A 19504-nucleotide genomic window follows, 5' to 3' on the forward strand; every position below is an offset into this window, starting at 1 on the left:
GTGGTGTCTAGGAAATGAACGTTTTTCTATTATGTTATAGCTTGAAATTTGAAGGAGAGTTGATAAGTATTGAGTATAATGATGAATTTTCCAAATTCCTCTCTTGTATGGGACAAAATACCCCATATTGCAAGACAAGTATAGGAGGTACTGTTACTACATAACTGGACCAGACCAGACCCCCTCAAAATATTATAAGAAGATAGCATAGACCTTAACTTTTTCTTATTTTAAAGGCAAATGTGAAGTATCATGTTCCAGATGCAATGTGACTGGTCAAACTACTTGATGTTAAGGAAAAACAATTTATTTAAGCACTATAGTTAAAATACAAACAAAAGAATGAAGAACTTGGAATAACAACGCTATTGGAAAACTTAACCAAATAATAAATGCAGTAACTCTTATTAATTAACTGTTCCAATATAGTAATATGCCATAAACACATCCTTTGGCAAAAAGGCAAATTCAGAAACAGATTCTCACATGCAGTTCTCCAATCCAGGAAGGGAAAAAGAGAACATTCAGAGAGAGTAGCTGCCAGGAGACATCTACTAAAGCTTCCAACTATGTTGAAACCCCACCAACAGCTTCTGATGCTATTGAAAAACCAAAACCCAGAAATCCTGATCTGTGAGAACTGGCCACACCCATTCAGGCTGTTAAAAAAAAACCAAAGCCTCCCACGCTGTTTACTCAAGTGGTCTTGGTAGACTGTTCAGTACTTCTGCCTTATAACCTCTCTTCACAAAAAACCAGGACAAAATAACCTCTTAAAGCCACAGCATTGTCACACTCATGAGAATGAAAAGTAGCCCCCCAAAAACAAAAGAAGGTCCAGAAAATATCCCAAGAGGACTTCTCAGAAAAGCATTTTGACCTCAGAAGTAGGACATCAAAAAAAATTGAAGCTTAATTTTCTGGGGGGAGACATCTGTGCTTCATAGAGACAGTACGGACTGCAGATGCTGGAAACTAGCGTCAATAAATGTGGAGCTGGAAAAGCATAGCAGGTCAGACAGCATCCGAGGAACACGAAAGTCAACTTTTCGGGCCAAAACTCAAGGTGGAGAAAACAACGTTTGTTGAGGGTGTTGATCCTCCTGAGGACAAAGAACAGTAGAGATCCCCTGCAGATCTAGGAAAGAGAAGCTCTGAGCTCGGCCCGAAATGTTGACTTTCCTGTTCCTCAGATGCTGTCTGACCGGCTGTTCTTTTCCAGCTTCACATTTATTGACATCTGAGCTTCATGTTAGCCATCACTCACTGGTGTGAGTTTAATTTGTGGCACTTGGTAGTAATCCTGTAATAGCCACCTCCAAATTGAATCAATAGTTTTAATTTCAAACATTTCCACTTGATCACAAAATCTCAGAATTGTTACAGTATAGAAGCAGACCACTCAGCCTGCCCTGTCTGTGCCACCTCTCCAAATGAACAAAGCACCAAATGTCACTTCTTATCCCTGTAATCTTGAGATCCTACCTTTTCAGATAACACTCCAATTCTCTCTTTAATTCCTTGATTGAACCTTCCTCCATCACACACTTTGCAGTGCATTCCAGATTTTAAACCATTTGCTGCAAGAAAATGCACCTCCTCACTTCTCAGTTGCTCTTGTTTACAAATTACCTTGAATTGTTGTCCTCTCATTCTCGATCCTTCCTCGCATGGGGACAGTGCCTTCCTATCTACCCAGCCAAGACCCTTCATGAGTTTAAATATCCCAATCAAATCTCCCCTCCACGGACTCTTCTCTAAGGAAAACAGTCCTCTCATATAAGAACTGAAGAACCAGGAGCTGGAATAGGCAATTCAGTCCCTCAAGTCTGCTCCATCATTTGATGCCATCCATAATAAATCAGCTGGCTGAATTGGCACCACATCACCACTTAACTGTTCACTTTCTTCCTAGTACTATTGGTAAGGGATTACACGGGGACACTTAAATTGATCTTGTAAACTGCTTTACTGTTAGAAGTAGTGGCCTTCAGCATAGTATCCAAGTTGTGCTGTTTATCTACCATCTGTGACTGTAACCATGGGATAAACAGCATTATTTACAGATGTTAACCCTCAGTTATCGAATACTAATATTCATAGATTTAATGTTATCTTTTCATTCTCCTCCATTTTATAGAAAAGATATGAAACCAAGTTATTGGGATGTTGTCAAATATATCTTTTTGCTCTGGCTTACTTTAGTTACTTACGCTGGACTGTCACAGTGCCTCAGAGATGAGGAGACTCCTCCCCCACATGTTCTACTGCATTCTCCCCATATGGACCAAGGTCCCCAGCCTCCATCTATACTCTGAGGCCAGGTACCAAAAGGAACACATTCACCTTGATAACACCACTGTAAGAGACCAGAATTGCAAAATTAGTTATTCAACAGAGAAGGGTGTGAACAGTCTGAGACATTAGAAGTAATAATATATTAATTAGAATCCCTATCCTATTTATGTATTAAATACAAACCATTTTTGCAGAAATAGTAGCACCAGACTTTTATCACCAGGGTGTGAAATTTTGCAATGTGGAAGGCTTTCCTTAGTTAGATTGAGATTTAACTTTTGGGAGATCGGGGTGGGTTGCAGTCAGATCTGCCAAACTCTTCCATCGAGAAGGACAACAGCAGCAGATACATGGGAACACCACCACCTGCAAGTTCCCCTCCAAGTCACTCACTATCCTGACTTGGAAACATATCGGTGTTCCTTCACTGTCACTGGGTCAAAGTTCTGAAATTCCTTCCCTAACAGAATTGTGGGTAAACCTCCAGTGGACTGCAACGGTTCAAGAAAGCAGCTTATCACCACCTCCTCAAGGGCAACTAGGGACAGGCAATAAATGCTGGCCTGGCCAGTGACACCCGACATCCAAGTGAGTGAATACAAAAAAAAACCTCAGACTGTAGACAGCCAGTGTAGCAAGTGCCAAGGCAGGCTGGTTAGAAAGTCTGCTGTGGTTCTCTGGATCATAAACTTTGAAATTGCCCCCACACTCCAAGATTTAGCTCATTAACATATCTCAGGAGAAACAAGTATATTAACCAACTCCTGGAAATTCTACTGTAAACCTTCCTCCAGCATGAAAAATATCTATTGGCCACTATTCTCTGTTTACCATTACTCCGTCAATTTTATATCCATATTGCTCCTGTCCCACTTAATCCAAGATCTCTAACTTCTCTCACAAGTCTGTTGTGTGAAACTGTATTGAGTGTCTTTTGAAAGTCCGTGTACACCACATTAACAATATTATCCTTATTTTCCTATTCTGCTAACTCTTCAAAATACTGCAGTAAAATAGTCAAACATTCCTCTTTTGACATCCTTGCTGGCTGTTCCTAAACTATTCATCTCTTGCAAAACAATCCGCCTTTTCCTCCGTCAATATTTATTTTATCCTGAATAATTGTTTGCAGTAGCTTCCCAACAACAAACTTAACTTACCTTTGAGCTTCTATATTCAGTATGTTTCGTGAGTTCTGGATTTGTTTGCTCTGCCTTTCCCTTTCTCCGGAATATACCTGGACTTTATTTAAATTATTCTCTTCTTTAACTGCATCCCATGTTTCAGTTTTAGTTTAGCCTGCCAACCTTTGAGTCCAATCTATCTGTCCCACATCCATTCTTACCCCACTGAAGTTTTGAAAGAAATCAAGGGTTATGGGAAAAGGAAGAAAAGTGGTGCTAAGGATTATCAGATTAGCCATGATCTCAATGAATTACAGAGAAGTCTACCTCTGCTTGTATGTCTTATGGTGTTATAGTTTTCCTTAAGTTAATTATTCCTACTCTACACTCCTTGTTGCTTTCCACAGCCAACCTATACCTAATGACACATTAATCTGTGTCCAGTAAATAGTTTCCCACTGACACCTGATCCATTTGGTCCATCCAAGAACTGGGCCTAATGTCTTTTTTTCTCAGTGGACTGGAAATGAATTGTTGTAAAACAAGTTCCTCCTTACTCAGTTATATTCAGATCATTAAAATTCCCCATTATAATTACTTCTCTCTAATTTCCTTGCAAATGTTGTTCCTCTACATGTTTCTGATTAGTTTGATGGCTTGTAGACTACACTAAGCAATGTAATTGCACCATTTTTTGTTCTTTAGCTCTAGCCAAACAGATTCTGTCCTTGATCCCTTGGGAATATCCTCTCTCTCCAACACTGCAATGTTTTCCCTAATTAACACCACACCATTCCCTCCTCCTCTCCTTTCTTTCCAATCTTTTCTGAACAGCTTGTAACAAAGAATGTTTAATATACAATACTAACCTTCTTTCAGTCAGATCTCTCTTATCATCACAACGTCTTACACTGAACCTAACTTATGCTTACCTATTTCCTGTTCCAGTTCTACCTGTGTTTACTGTTGTTTTATTTACTTGTGGGATGTCAGCATTTCTGGCTGGCCAGCATTTACCGCCTGTCCTTTTACCCCTGTCTCCCACTACTCTTTGCATGTTGATATTCCTTTCCGGTATTGCTGTTCTTACAAGACTATCATGTGTCAAGAAATTATAAGTTAGGTATTACACATCTGGATGGTGAACAAAATGCACTTTGCAATGCCTAACCCCAATTTCAGAAGTGAATCTATTATTGCATCTATATAAATGTTTCAACTTTCCATTTCAACTCATAGCTTCTCTAAGTGATACTGCCAATTTAATGCTCAATATGAATCAATTCTACATGTTGGCTAACACCTTTTTTAAACCGTGTTCAAATTGCCAACCTATATTTAATTTCAAACCCTTACAGCGCATAAAGCGGAGACATTTTAATTCCATAAATCTGAACTGGTATCAGACATAAAGTTTAGGGCTAGACAGTGATTCCCTGAACCACATAGTTCCTTAACTGAAAATACTTCATACAGAATTAACATGCCTCTTCAGTTTGGAATATTTACATTTGGTCCATTCATAAAAATATTTGTTTAAAAATTTTTTTCTTAATAAGTAGCAGCTTTAAATTCCACATAATAGTATAAAAGTAAAATATACATCAAATAATAAAGATACCCAAAATCCTTTTCAAATTGGTATCAGCTATCATTTACAATAACTTCTCCCTTCACAAAGAAAATGACAATGTCCATTTTCATATGATATGTTGAAGATTCCATAAAACTGTTGATTTTTGTTAGTAGATTAATTTAAAATTCCGTAAAGAAATGCCCATCTCAATTACATCTCAGAAGAAAACAACATTTGCAATTTAAATAATTTTATACAATTATCTTTAGTAATAATTATCACAATAATGAGAAAAGTTTATCAAAAATTCTTTTTCAAAAAATAGGAAAAAGCTCCTGAATGTGCATGCTTATTAAAATCGTAGCCTTGGCTTTAAGCAAGCAAATTACGTTGAATTTAGTGCAATATCTTAGAAGTAAGTAGGGAATTCACACAGGACCATTTTACAGGAAAGATAACAGACATATGCAACAAATTACTAAGGAAAGCCTTCTAATGAAATAACTTAAATTGTTTCAAAGGACAACTAACAATGTTCCTGCAAAAGGCATTTAAGACTATGATGAGAATTTGCTAACGTGGGATTAAGAGCAATCATGAAATGATAAATTAATATTCTAAACTGCTCACATTTTCACCTACTTATTTTCCATTTTTCTAGTGGTACCTAATGTTAAGGTATGTTAAACAAATGAAGAAAATACCAAAGAAACAAGTGAAGAACCTAAACTAGATAGTCCAATAAAACAGCTATATTTTTTCAGGATTATTTTTTGTTAGTGAACCTAATAGCTGCTTCCAGAAAGCCTCCTGTGAATGAATACCTGTAATAAAAAGATACAATCAGCACTAGGCATGAAGACACCAAAGATCTGTGGTGCAACAGGATAGATAATAGACTTTACTGATAATAAAGATGATCTGTAACGAGGCAAGACTTCTAATCTTTAGGATAACACAATCTTTTGATGCAAGTAGGTAAGATTAAAGAGGGTGAGTCGCTAGTAAGAGAGGCAAGACTATATAGTTACAGTGAGCACAGTCTTGAGAGCAGCACAGGCTAGTTTAGATTTCAGGAAGTGCTGTCAAAGCCAAAGAGCTAACAAACAGCTAAAAGGAGATTGCTAACTTAAATAGATCAAACCGACAGCATTAAATGCAGAAGCAAATTTATTAAATATAGAACATCTACTTAATTGTAAGGAAATAAAGGATAGTCACTACATGTAAAAATGAAGAATATCTAAGGTAAGTAAATGATCACATCGAAAAGAAAAATATTAAATAAAGTAGTCAAACTAAAAGAAGATAAATGAAGATATATAACAAGTGAACAAGTGTAAGCAACATTTAAGGGAAGTATAAGTTAAATTACAAATTATGTTTGGGTCTTAATACTATACATTCATTCGTGACAATCCTGATTCCCTCATTGTTGCACCTGATAATACCTTAAATAATTTTCAAATCTTACTTCCACCATTCTATAACACATATTTTCCAAGGGGTAATGACTTTCTAAAAAAAAACTTCAATAGTCCAAAATTTGCCACTTTATAGTCTGAATTTCTGTTTGCTCTCATTGTTTAATTTAAAATAATAATTCAAATTTATCTTGATCATACAATATCACATTTACATGCCTCAACAGGATAAACTCCAAACTTCTTCCTTTCCAGTAAGAACAACACAAGAATCACCAAGTCTTTCCTCAGAACTCAGACCTACAACAGGTCTATAGCAGGTGCATTGGCCGTAATTTTCCAAAATTCGCTGAACTCTGGGGCAGTCCCAGCAGATTGGAAAACAGCAAATGTGACGCCACTGTTTAAAAAGGGAAGTAGACAAAAGACGGGGAATTATAGACCAGTTAGCTTAACCTCTGTAGTGGGGAAGATGCTTGAGTCTATTATCAAGGAAGAAATAGCAAGGCATCTTGATAGAAATTGTCCCGTTGGGCAGACGCAGCATGGGTTCATGAAGGGCAGGTCATGCTTGACAAATCTTATGAAGACATTATGAGTGAGGTGGACAATGGGGACCAGTGGATGTGGTGTACCTAGATTTCCAAAAGGCCTTCGACAAGGTGCCGCACAAGAGGCTACTGCATAAGATAAGGATGCATGGCATTAAGGGTAAAGTATTAGCATGGATAGAGGATTGGTTGACTAACAGGAAGCAAAGAGTGGGGATAAATGAGTGCTATTCTAGCTGGCAGTCAGTGACTAGTAGTGTGCCTCAGGGATTGGTGTTGGGACCGCAATTATTTACAATTTATATAGATGATTTGGAGTTGGGGACCACGTGTAGGGTGTCAAAGTTTGCAGATGACACTAAGATGAGTGGCAGAGCAAAGTGTGCAGAGGACTGTGAAACTTTGCAGAGGAACATAGATACATTGAGTGAGTGGGCAAAGGTCTGGCAGATGGAATTCAATGTAAATAAATGTGAAGTCATACATTTTGGTAGGAGTAATAGTAAAAAGGATTATTACTTGAATGGTAAAAAGTTGCAGCATGCTGCTATGCAGAGGGACCTGGGTGTCCTTGTGCATGAATCACAGAAGGTGGGTCTGCAGGTACAACAAGTTATTAGAAAGGCAAATGGAATTGTGTCGTTCATTGCTAAAGGGATTGAAATTAAAAGCAGAGAGGTTATGTTGCAGCTGTACAAGGTGCTGGTGAGGCCACACCTGGAGTACTGTATGCAGTTTTGGTCTCCTTACTTGAGAAAGGATGTACTGGTACTGGAGGGGGTGCAAAGGAGGTTCACTAGGTTGATTCCAGAGTTGAGGGGGTTGGCTTATGAGGATAGACTGAGTAGATTGGGATTATATTCATTGGAATTCAGAAGATTGAGGGGGGATCTTATAGAAACATATAAAATTATGAAGGGAATAGATAAGATAGAAGTAGAGAGGATGTTTCCACTGGCAGGTGAAGCTAAGACAAGAGGGCATAGCCTCAAGATTAGAGGGAGCAGATTTAGGACTGAATTGAGAAGGAATTTCTTCACCCAGAGGGTTGTTAATCTGTGGAATTCCTTGCCCAGTGAAGTAGTTGACGCTACTTCAGTAAACGCTTTTAAAAAAGTAGATTTTTTTTGAACAATAAAGGAATTAAGGGATACGGTGAGAACGCAGGTAACTGGATCTGAGTCCACGAAAAGATCAGCCATGATCTTATTGAATGGCGGAGCAGGCTCAAAGGGCCAGACGGCCTACTCCTGCTCCTAGTTCTTATGTTCTTATAACCATAGGGTCTTGCAGATCTGTACCAACAGAAGTGCTTTAATGTTTTCATCGTTCCTCAGCAAGCAGAATTAGACACAGTATTCAAGTTGTGGCATTTCTGCAGCCATATGCGTGATTCCAGGATAGTGTGCTGTCTCCCTGGCCAGGGTCAGGGATGTCAGGCATCTTGAAGGGGGCAAGTGATGAGTCAGAGGTCATGGCACACATTGGGACCAATGATATAAGTAGAATAAGAGATGAGGACTTGCATTAGAGTTCAGGGAGCTCGGCAGTAGATTAAAAATCAGGACTTCTAAGGTTGTAATCTCTGAATTACTCGCAGTGCCATGTGCTAGCGAGTATGGAAGTAGGAGAATAGGGCAGTCGAATGCATGGCGGAGGGAGGGTTTTAGATCAGTCTACTCAGAATGTGAAAGCATGTAAAGAGATGGTGATGTAGTGGTATTGCCAATGGATTAGTTATTAGATGCCTAGGGGTACGGATTGAAATCCCATCATGGAATTGGTGGAATTTAAATTGAAGAATAGATCTGGAGTTGAAAGCTAGTATCAGTAGCAGTAACCCTGACACTACTACTGATGTTATAAAAGCCATTTTGGTCTGCTAATTTTCTTTTCGGGAAGGAAATCTACCATCCTTACCTAGTCTGGCCAACATATGACTGTAGATCCACAGCCATGTGGTTGACACTTAAGACCATAAAAAATAGGACCAAGAGTAGGCCATTCAGCCCCTTGAGCTTGCTCTGCCACTCAACAGGATTACAGCTGATCTGACATTCCACATACTCACTTTCCTGCATTTTCCTCACAACCTTTGGTTCCACGATAGAGAATTTATTTACCTCAGCCTTAGTTGCCCTCTACAAAAGGCCAAGCAAGTCACATAGTTCGAAGGCAAATAAGGATGAGCATCAAGTGCTGGCCTTGCCAGTGTTGCCCATATACCAGGAAAGAATAAATTTAAAAAAAATCATCAGCACTGCAACAGAATGTGACAATAACTCATTTCACCTATCTACATGTGCATATATAACATGGGGAATCTGTTGTGGCGCAGTGGTAGTGTTCCTCCCTCTAAGCCAGAAGTCCTGGGTTCAAGTCCCGCATGCTACAGAGGTATGTCATAACATCTCCGATCAGGTTGATTAAAAATATTTATCCAACAACAGATGAGAAACTCAACAGTAACAAAAACAGAAGTTGCTGGAAAAGCTCAGCAGGTCTGGCAGCATCTGTAAAGTAAAAATATCAGAGTTAATGTTTCAGGTCCAGTGAAGGGTCACCAGACCTGAAACATTGATTCTGATTTTTTCTTCACAGATGCTGCCAGACCTGTTAAGCTTTTCCAGCAACTTCTGTTTTTGTTACTGATTTACAGCATCTGCAGTTCTTTCAGTTTTTGTTAAGAAACTCAACAGTATTTAGGTAAAATCAGCTGATTTAATTGGGACCTTATTCATTTAATCTCTCCACTACCAGTGCACAGTGGGAGCTATCTCTATGAAAAGCACCTTCTAAACCCACAGATTCTATTACCTAGCAGGACAAGGGCAGTAGGCACAAGGGGCAGTGATCATTTATAAGATCCTCTCCTAATCACACACCATTCTGAGTTATAAATAATTTGCTGTCATTGGGTCAAACACCTGGAACTCCTATCTTATGTACACCACAAAGACTGTAACAGTTCAAATGGGCAGCACTTCCTCAAAGGCAGTGAGAAATGCACAACAAATATCAGCAATGCTCACCACCATGAACATAAAACACAAAATGGAAGTGGAAATGGAAGACCTTTAAGGTCAACAGAATGTTGAACTACACGCCCAAACAGTAGAACATAAAATCTGGTGATGCAGTGTTTATATTTTATAGTCTTCTGATCAAACAATACTTTGGATGTAGCATCCAGTTCCGGTTGCAAGAAAGAAGGGAGATATTAATACACTGGAAATACTTTGTCATATAAAATGACCAATCATAACTTCCGTGTGAGCAAGAGGTACAGCCTCATATTTGCCTTGAAAAGGTGACTAGGACTTTGAGGCACTGATCTCATTGAAATTAAGCTGATGAGCTATAGGAGTGAAAGAAAGATGATTTGCATATTAAAGTGGATCTACCACATATAGCAGACAGGTTCTTTAAATACCCAGTGACAGCTCACTATCGCATAGCACAGGCTATGTAAGGCTAATAACTCCAGCAGTAAGGCCTCAAACTCCACATTGAGACTTCTTCTGTGAGGCTTTATAAATGAGTGAGGACTATATGCCAAAACTGACTAGGACAATAACTGAGAAACTGTTGAGTGCTATACCGGGGTACTATGGGGAGGGACATTCAGGATTTTTCTGAATGTGCACAATAGCTTTCACCATCTTTCATTCTGTTGGAATGTGTATGTTAGCAAATACACTGAACGTAGTGGCACAGAGATATCATAATTTCCAGGCATCATCAAAAGGATGCATCCTCTCAAGTTTGCTTCGCTGCAAGTTTCCTGCTTTACCATTTAGTTTTTTCTAGTATAACTCAAAGTCTTCTTTGATGCTTGTATGCCTCAATGTCCCTTCATTTTGCAATTAGTAGGACCACAGGTGCAGCCTTCTGTCAGTATGCAGTCTATGTTTCAGAAAGAAACCAGGAAGCATCCCAATTCCCTCATGATCTTCTTCATTAAATGATGAATTTGTATCAGCAAGTGCTTCCCTGTGTGTCTGACAAAGGTATTGTGCCTTTAAGAAGGGATCTGTGAAAACAAACAAGCCAGGGCCAGGTGAACATACGATATGCATTTAGGAACACTCATAACAAAAAAGAGATAAATAAGAATTGAAAAGGTAAAAATAAGAGTGTACAAATAATTAAAAGAAAGTACACAGGTGCATTTTGCAACATAAGCAACAGTGAAGCTAGACAGTAAGAATGTTAAAGAGATGAGAAAAAGTATTATGGAAAGTTACATAACAGCGAGAAATAACACAGTGAGGCCAGGAAGGGTATTTAAAGGGACAGAATTAAGCAGGGGCATCAGTTAGGGATCACACTCACTGGCTTCCTTCAGTCACCTGTCTACAATTACCTTAGTTCAAAGTTCTCCCGTGCAGACAGTCCTAACCATGTGACGAGACAATGGAGCAGGGAGAAACAAAATGGTCATCAAATAGATATCCTCCTGTACCAAAAGAGAAACCAAGAGAGTACCATTTTATCTTCAGCAAGTTGTTTCAAAATATCATATTTTTTTCAAATTGTGGGAAAATTAGGTACTCATCAAAATCTACAAACGTATAAATGAATAAAAAATTGCCATACCTTTTTACTTTGCGAAATAAATAATTTCAATTTCTTTTTCTGCATGCAGTTCCTCCTTTCGTTGCTTGCAACAAGTGATTGTTTAATGAAGTTGTCTTCATAAATGATGCGTTCAGTCCTGTTCCACACCATTTTTGCTGATTAACATTGTTTCAAGTTGCACTGTGTCGAAAGAGAGCATTTGTCCCATACGGGCTCAGCTAAAATTGCACCAAGTTGATACTTAGTCACCACACTCACCTGTTACGTATGTCATGTTTGTGTAGTTGCACCCAATATCTTTGCAAAGAGCAACTACAATTGTTAGTACTGCACAGGTCACTGACTGTATTATTACTGGGTTATCTTTTAAGTTCAACACCTCCTTCATTAATTATCTCTAACATACTGTCAGTAAAATTATACATTGATGCCATGTTGTGCAGCAGGATCCATCACCAAGATATATTTTTTAAAATACATTCATGTGCTTGGCACTGGCTGGGCCAGCATTTATCACCCATCCTTAGCTGTCTTTTGAGCTACTTTCTTGAACTACTGCAATGTATTTGGTGTAGGTAGACACACAATGCTATTAGTGAGGAACTTCCAGGATTTTGATATAAAGACAGTGAACAAACTGTGATATGTTTCCAAATCAGGATAGTATGCAGTTTGGAGGGAAATTTACACGTGGCAGTGTTCCTTTATATCTGCTGCCCACGCCCTTCTAAATGGAAGTGGTCATGGGTTTGGAAAGTGCTGGCTCAGGATCTTTGGTGAATTTCTGCAGTGCTTCTTGTTGATAGTACATACCACTGCTACTGAGCATCGGTGGTGGACGGAATGAATGTTTGAGGTTATTAATCAAGACAGCAGACTTTTCCAGGATGGATCAAGCTTCCTGAGTGTTATTGGAGCTCCACTCATTCAGGTAAATTGGGAGAATTCCATCACACTCCTGATTTGTGCCTTGCAGATGGTGGATAGAGTCTGGGGAGTCAAGAAGTGAGTTACTTGCTGCAGTATTCCTAGCCTCTGACCAGCTCTTGTAGACATTGCATTTATATTACTAGTCCAGTACAGTTTCTGATCAATCACAACACCCAGGATGTTGATAGTAGGGTAATTTAGTATGGTAATGCCATTGTATATAAAGCGGTGCTGGTTAAATTTTCTCTTGTTAGAGATGGTAATTGCCTGGCACTTGTGTGGTGCAAATGCTCTGTATCACTTGTCAGCATATACCTGGATATTGTCCAGCTGTTGCTGCATTTGCACATGAACTGCTTCAGAATGTCAGGAATTGAAAAAGATGCTGAACATTGTGCAATCATCAGTGAACTTCCCGCTTCTGACCTTAAGATGAAGGAAAGATCATTGATGAAGATACTGAAAATGGTTGGGTCTAGGACACCACCCTGAGGAACTCCTGTTGTAGAAATGTCCTGGAGCTGAGATGACTGACGTTCCACAAACACAACCAACCCCCTTTGTGCCAAATATGATTCTAACTAGTGGAGAGTTTTCCTCCTGATTCCCAATAACTTCAATTTTGCTAGGGCTCCTTGATGCCACACTCTGTCAAATGTCTCTGTCAATGACATACTCTCACCACAACTCTGGATATCAGGTTTTGGTCCACGTTTGCTCCAAGGCTGTAATGCAGACAATGACAGTGCAGTTTGTGTTATTACACTAGATGACATTGTTTAGAAAATGTAAGGTTCACCACTAAGAAGAGAAAAGAAACTCCAAAATATTTTTCAGATGATAAGAGACGAAGAAACGTTAGCATTCATAGCGACCCATAGTGTCCTAGTACACAAATCTTTTACAGGTACAGCAAGAAATTAGGAAAAGAAATGACACATTGGCTCTCATTACAAAGGGAATAGTATTTAAGAGTAAAAAAGTTTTACCAAAGTTATAGAGACTTTACATCTGGAATATTGTCAATACTTTTCAGCAAGAAAGTCGACGTTTCGGGTTTTTGTAGAATACATGGAACAGTCCCTTTTCTGCTGTTACACTGGCACCATCCCTCACCTCTTCCTCTGCTACATTGATGACTGTATTGGCGCTGCCTTGTGCTCCCATGAGGAGCTTGAACAGTTCATCAACTTTACTAACACCTTTCACCCTAACCTCAAATTCACCTGGACCATCTCTGGTACTTCCCTCCCCTTCCTGGGCCTCTCCATCTCCAACTTCAGTAACCATCTCAGCACTGTCTAACCATTTCAAACTCACCGACTCCCTTGACTCCCTTGACTACCTTGACCACACCTCCTCTCACCCACCCTCCTGCAAGAATGCGATCCCCTACATCCAACTGTTCCACCTCTGCCGCGTATGGTCCCAAGATGGAGCGTTCCACTCCCGGACATCTCAGATGTCGTCCTACTTCAAGGACCGCAATATCCCCCCCGCCATTGATTCATAATGCCCTCAACTGCATCTCTTGCATTTCCTGCACTTCTACCCTCAAACCCCCTCCCCCCAACAAAAATAAGGACAGAGTCCCCCTAGTCCTCACTTACCACCCCACCAACCTCTGCATCCAATGCATCATCCTCCGCCACTTCTACCACCTGCAATCCAACTCCACGACCAAAGAGTATTTCCCTCCTCACCCCTATCAGCCTTTCGTAGGACTGCTCACTCTGTGACTCCCTCATCCGCTCCACATTCCCCACCAACCCCACCACACTCGACACCTTTTCCTGCAACTGCAGGAGTTGCTACACCTGCCCCTAAACCTCCTTTCTCACCGCTATCCAAAGCCCCAATCTTTCCAAATCTGACAGGGATTCACCTGTACATCCTCCAACCTGGTCTACTGTATCTGTTGCTCCCGATGTGGCCTTCTCTACATCGGTGAGACCAAGCACAGACTTGGTGACCGATTCGTGGAGCATCTGCGCTCTGTATGCTATAATCAACAACACCTTCTGGTTGCCAACCATTTTAACTCCCCCTCCCACTCCCTGGTGACATGTCCATCCTGGGCCTCCTCCAGTGTCACAATGACGCCACCTGCAAACTGAAGGAACCACACCTCATATTGTGTCTTGGGAGCTTATAGCCTAATGGCCTTAACATAGAATTCACTAGTTTCAAAATCTCCCCACACCGTGGGCTCATCCCATGTCCAACCTTCCTTCTCATTCCTGCTTCCTTGACCTGACACAATCTCTCCATCTTCTTTCCCCCTTATTGGCCCCACCCTTCCCACTAACCAATCTCCACTACCTCCTACCTTCATCCACCTATCATCATCCCACCTACCTTTCCCCAGCCCCACCCCCCATTTATTTCTGAGCTCTCTTACCCCTCCCCAGTCCTGATGAAGGGTGTAAACCGAACACATCAACTTTCCTGCTCCTCTGATGCTGCCTGACCTGCTGCGTTCCTCCAGCTCCACACTGTATTGACTCTGACTCCAGCATCTGCAGTTCTTGCTATATCCAACACTTCTTGTGCCCCAGCTCAAAGAGTACAACACCAAGGATGTTGATAGTGGGGTAATTTAGTATGGTAATGCCATTGAATATAAAGCGGTGCTGGTTAAATTTTTTCTTGTTGGAGATGGTAATTGCCTGGCGCTTGTGTGGTGCAAATGCTCTGTATCACTTGTCAGCATGTACCTGGATATTGTCCAGCTCTTGCTGCATTTGCACATGGACTGTTTCAGAATCTCAGGAGTTGGAAAAGATACTGAACATTGTGCAATCATCAGTGAACCTCCCACTTCTGACCTTAAGATGAAGGAAAGATCCTGACAGGAAGTGCAACAAAGGCTCACTAGACTGACCCCATGGTTGAATGAGTTGTCCTATGAGGAAAGATTGATCAGGCTAGGTCTATATTCCAGAGAATTTTGAAGAAGGAGATGTGATCCAATTGAAACATATAAAATTCTTTAAGAGTCTTGACAGTGTGCATGCTGGCAAAATGGTTTCCCTGGCTGGGGACATTAGAACATAGAATCACATTCTTAGAATTAAAAATCAGCCACTAAATAATTATGAATCCTTGGAATTTTCTGCCTGAGAAAGCTGTGCGTGCTCATTCATTAGAAGTATATTCAAGGCAGAAGCTGACAGATTTTTGGATGCTGTAGGAATTAACAGAAGTGGTTATAATAACGTAAGGTGGAGGTATGTTAAAAGATCAGCCATTATGTTATTCAATGATAGAACAGATTTGAAGAATTTGAATAGTCTATCACTGTTCTTGTTTTTATATTCTTATGTCAAATCACTTACCTTTCAGATTCAGCCTTCCTTCTTTCCTTGAGCCGCTGGGTTTCCAAGCCAAAGTGAGTTAAAAATAGAATGACTACCAATCTGAGGTCAAGAAACTATTACAATATTTGTTTCTCATGAGCAAATTGATTACCCATCTCTTGTCCTTCTCTCGTAAAATCAGATCACTGCCTGTTATAGACTCTTGTACGTTGCCCTCTGGCAGCCCCCCACCCCACCCTCCCAAACTCACCTGTTTTTCAGGAGTTAAGATTTAGTCCATGGTCACTGTTGTAATTGAAGAAATATGTGTCTAACAATTGACAGCTTATCTCTTTTTTTATTTTAAAATAAATTTCACTGCAAAAAATCTCTGAATACTTCACTGTAAAAATAACTCTAATCGAGTCATAAAGCCTCATTTATCCTGCAGGTAGTTACAAAGGAGTTAGTGTTTACTGAATCTCAATGCATATTTGTTGCAAAGGAAGAAAAACCTGGACTTATACAACAGCTTATCACATTCTCAATTTATATCAAGCAATTCATAATCAGCCAATCAATTACTTTTGAAGGACAGTTATGAGACCTAACCGTAATTTAATAACACGGCACATTTGGCCCCAATGTACAATTTTGCAGAACAATTACAATGGTGCTGAAATTTAAGCAAGATGTAAATGAAAGGTCCAACATGATACATTAGATTAAAGCAAGGACAATGCTCTCAAAGTCAGCTTCTTATCAGCAGGCAGTGATTGATGGAAGTATTTGCCTGGATACCAGGCTAACTCTCTGCTCTTTCTTGAATTCTGCCATTTGGAATAATTTATATTCACTTGAAAATGGCAGATGGAACCACGATTTAATGGTTCTTAAGGCAGAGGTAGATAAGTACACAGGTGAAAGGTTATCGTGGGTAGGCAGGGACATGGATTAGCGATGATCATATTGAATGGTGAAGTAGGTTCAAGGAGTCAAATGGCCAATTCTTGATCCTAATTCACATACTCGTATGTTTTCCAGTGGTTGCACAGCCTCACTAGGAACTGACAGTTAAAAGGTAAGATATTATTTGACTTCCTGTCTCTAGCTCACTATTGTGAACTGCTGCTGAACCACAAGCACTCTAACATTCTCCTCCCTCACTCTCAGGAATTACTCTCACACAAATGGCAAGTCATAAATAATACTTTTTTCTATTCATTTGTGGGATGTAGGCATCGTTGGCTGGCCAGCATTTCTTGCCCGTCCCTAGTTGCCCTTGAGAAGGTGGTGATGAGCTGCCTTATTGAATCGCTGTAGTCCACCTGCTGTGGTAGACCCACAATACCATTAGAGAGGGAATTCCAGGATTTTGATCCAGCAACAGTGAAGGAACGGCAATACATTTCCAAATCAGGATGGTGAGTGGCTTGGAGGGGAACTTGGAGGTGGTGGTGTTCCCATATGTCTACTGCCCTTGTCCTTCTGGATGGATGTGGTCATGGGTTTCAAAGGTGCTGTCTGAGGATTATTGGTGAATTTCTGCAGTGCATCCTGTAGATAGTACACACTGCTGCTACTGAGCATCGGTGGTGGAGGGAGTGAATGCTTGTGGATGTAGTGCCAATCAAGCGGGCTGCTTTGTCCTGGATGGTGTCAAGCTTCTTGAGTGTGTCGGAGCTGCACTCATCCAGGCAAATGGGGATTATTCCATCACACTCTTGACTTGCGCCTCGTAGATGGCGGACAGGCTTTGAGGAGTCAGGAGGTGAGTTACTCGCCACAGTGTTCCTAGCCTCTGGCCTGCTCTTGTAGCAACTGTGTTAATGTGGTGAGTCCAGTTGAGTTTCTGGTCAGTGGTAACCCCCAGGATATTGATAGTGGGGAATTCAGTGATGGTAATACCATTGAATGTCAAAGGGTGGTGATTAGATTGTCTCTTATTGGTGATAGTCATAGCCTGGCATTTGTGTGGCGTGAATGTCATTTGCCACTTGTCAGCCCAAGCCTGGATATTGTGCAGATCTTGTTGCATTTGAATGTGGATTGCTTCAGTATCTGAGGAGTCACGAATGGTGCTGAACATTGTGCAATCATCGGCGAACATCCCCATTTCTGACCTTATGATGGAGGGAAGGTCATTGATGAAGCAGCTGAAGAATGTTGGGCCAAGGATACTACCCTGAGGAATTTCTGCAGAGACGTCCTGGAGCTGAGATGATTGACCTCCAACAACCACAACCATCTTCCGTTTTGTGTCAGGTATGACTCCAACCTTCAGAGATTTTGCTCCCGATGCCCATTGATTCCAGTTTTGCCAGGGCTCCTTGTTGCCTCACTCAGTCAAATGCAGCCTTGATATCAAGGGCTGTCACTCTCACCTCACCTCTGGAACTCAGGTCTTTTGCCCACGTTTGAACCACGGGCTGCAATGAGATCAGGAGCTGAGTGGCCCTGGCGAAAACAAACTGGGTGTCACTGAGCAGGTTATTGCTAAGCAGGCGCTGCTTGATAGCACTGTTGATGACACCTTCCATCACAATGGACGGCAGTGCAGTGCCTGGTGAGCTGCCTCCAGAACACAATAGGAATTGTTCCCTGGAAATTTGCTAAGGAAGGCTGACACAGAATTTTCAACAATCCTTGGATCTTTGGACTTCTAACTGGTACACTCTCCTGAGCCAGGATTTTCAAGTCTAGGTCGGGAACACAAGCTGCCAGTCCACTTCCGGGGTTTTGACCCTGTGTGGTGTGTTGCAGACACAGCCATCCAGATTTTGAAAGTGCCAGGTCAATTAATGCAAGGAACAGCCTTGCGATGCTGACAGGGGTCCTAAGGCTACCAGAGCCAACACATAGGCTGTCCCACAGGAACGTTCAGTTTATGATGCAGGAAGAGAAAGCACAGCAACAAGGAGATGCCCTCTGAAGAAGGGAGTCATTTTCTAAAAAAAGTGTAAAAGTCACAGTGGCTTGTCCACTTTCACTGGAGCGATTCCACCCCAGCTCCCCGACCCCAGGGCGATCAAATGCTGCAATTGTGGCCCTATAGCTACAGCCAGAATCGGTGGGCATTGTCAATTGTTGGATTAATCAAGGTTTACTGCCCTGTTTCCCAACATCAGCCCACTACGGTTGCCTTGCTGTGGTCTGAGCAGGTGTCTCTTGCTACATTGCTTAACTCATTGATCTCAATTTAACACCCTGCTTGCCAAAGGGCTGTCTATCCAACCACGAACTGACCTCTTCCATAAATGGCTCAGATTGGGTTTGCAGTGTCAAATCACCATGACAGCCAGAATGAACCTTTGCTGACCCCCAATCTGCTTCTGCAACCCAGCACCTAGTCTTCCAACCAATCCCAGCCAAATTGTTAGTTTCACCGAAGTTCCACCAGCAACATTAGTCTGCAGGTCACCTCTTCTCATTAACTCGCTATATTCAGTTACTTGTTCCAGTACACACAAAAGTCTTACTTACACAAATTTACATTTTACTCATATTTACTACTGAATTTATTTGGAAAATTGTTGGAAATTTTTTGTGCTTTTCAATCAATTTTCCAGGTTCTGATCAGCTTTCTGACAGTTCAATATATCTCCACAGTCATCAGACATTTCTCAAAGTTTACCAGCAGTAAGGTTCTCCTAGTCCTTTGTGCGAAAATATGAATAAATATTGAGGCGCTGCTTCCAAAAAAGATTAAAATACAACGGAA

At 40.8% G+C, this 19504-nt stretch overlaps 1 protein-coding gene across 1 annotated transcript in view; it reads right to left on the bottom strand.

Moving 5' to 3' along the window:
• adamts6 (ADAM metallopeptidase with thrombospondin type 1 motif, 6) overlaps window positions 1–19504 on the bottom strand; it is a 304519-nt gene that overhangs the window by 109207 nt on the left and 175808 nt on the right. The window contains exon 12 of the mRNA XM_048598741.1: window positions 2214–2359. Coding sequence (XP_048454698.1) covers window positions 2214–2359 — 146 coding nt within the window. The remainder of the gene's footprint in view (window positions 1–2213; window positions 2360–19504) is intronic.

The sequence above is a fragment of the Rhincodon typus genome, chromosome 1 (genome assembly GCF_021869965.1).
Source record: "Rhincodon typus isolate 14 chromosome 1, sRhiTyp1.1, whole genome shotgun sequence".
NCBI classification, from domain to species: Eukaryota; Metazoa; Chordata; class Chondrichthyes; order Orectolobiformes; family Rhincodontidae; genus Rhincodon; species Rhincodon typus.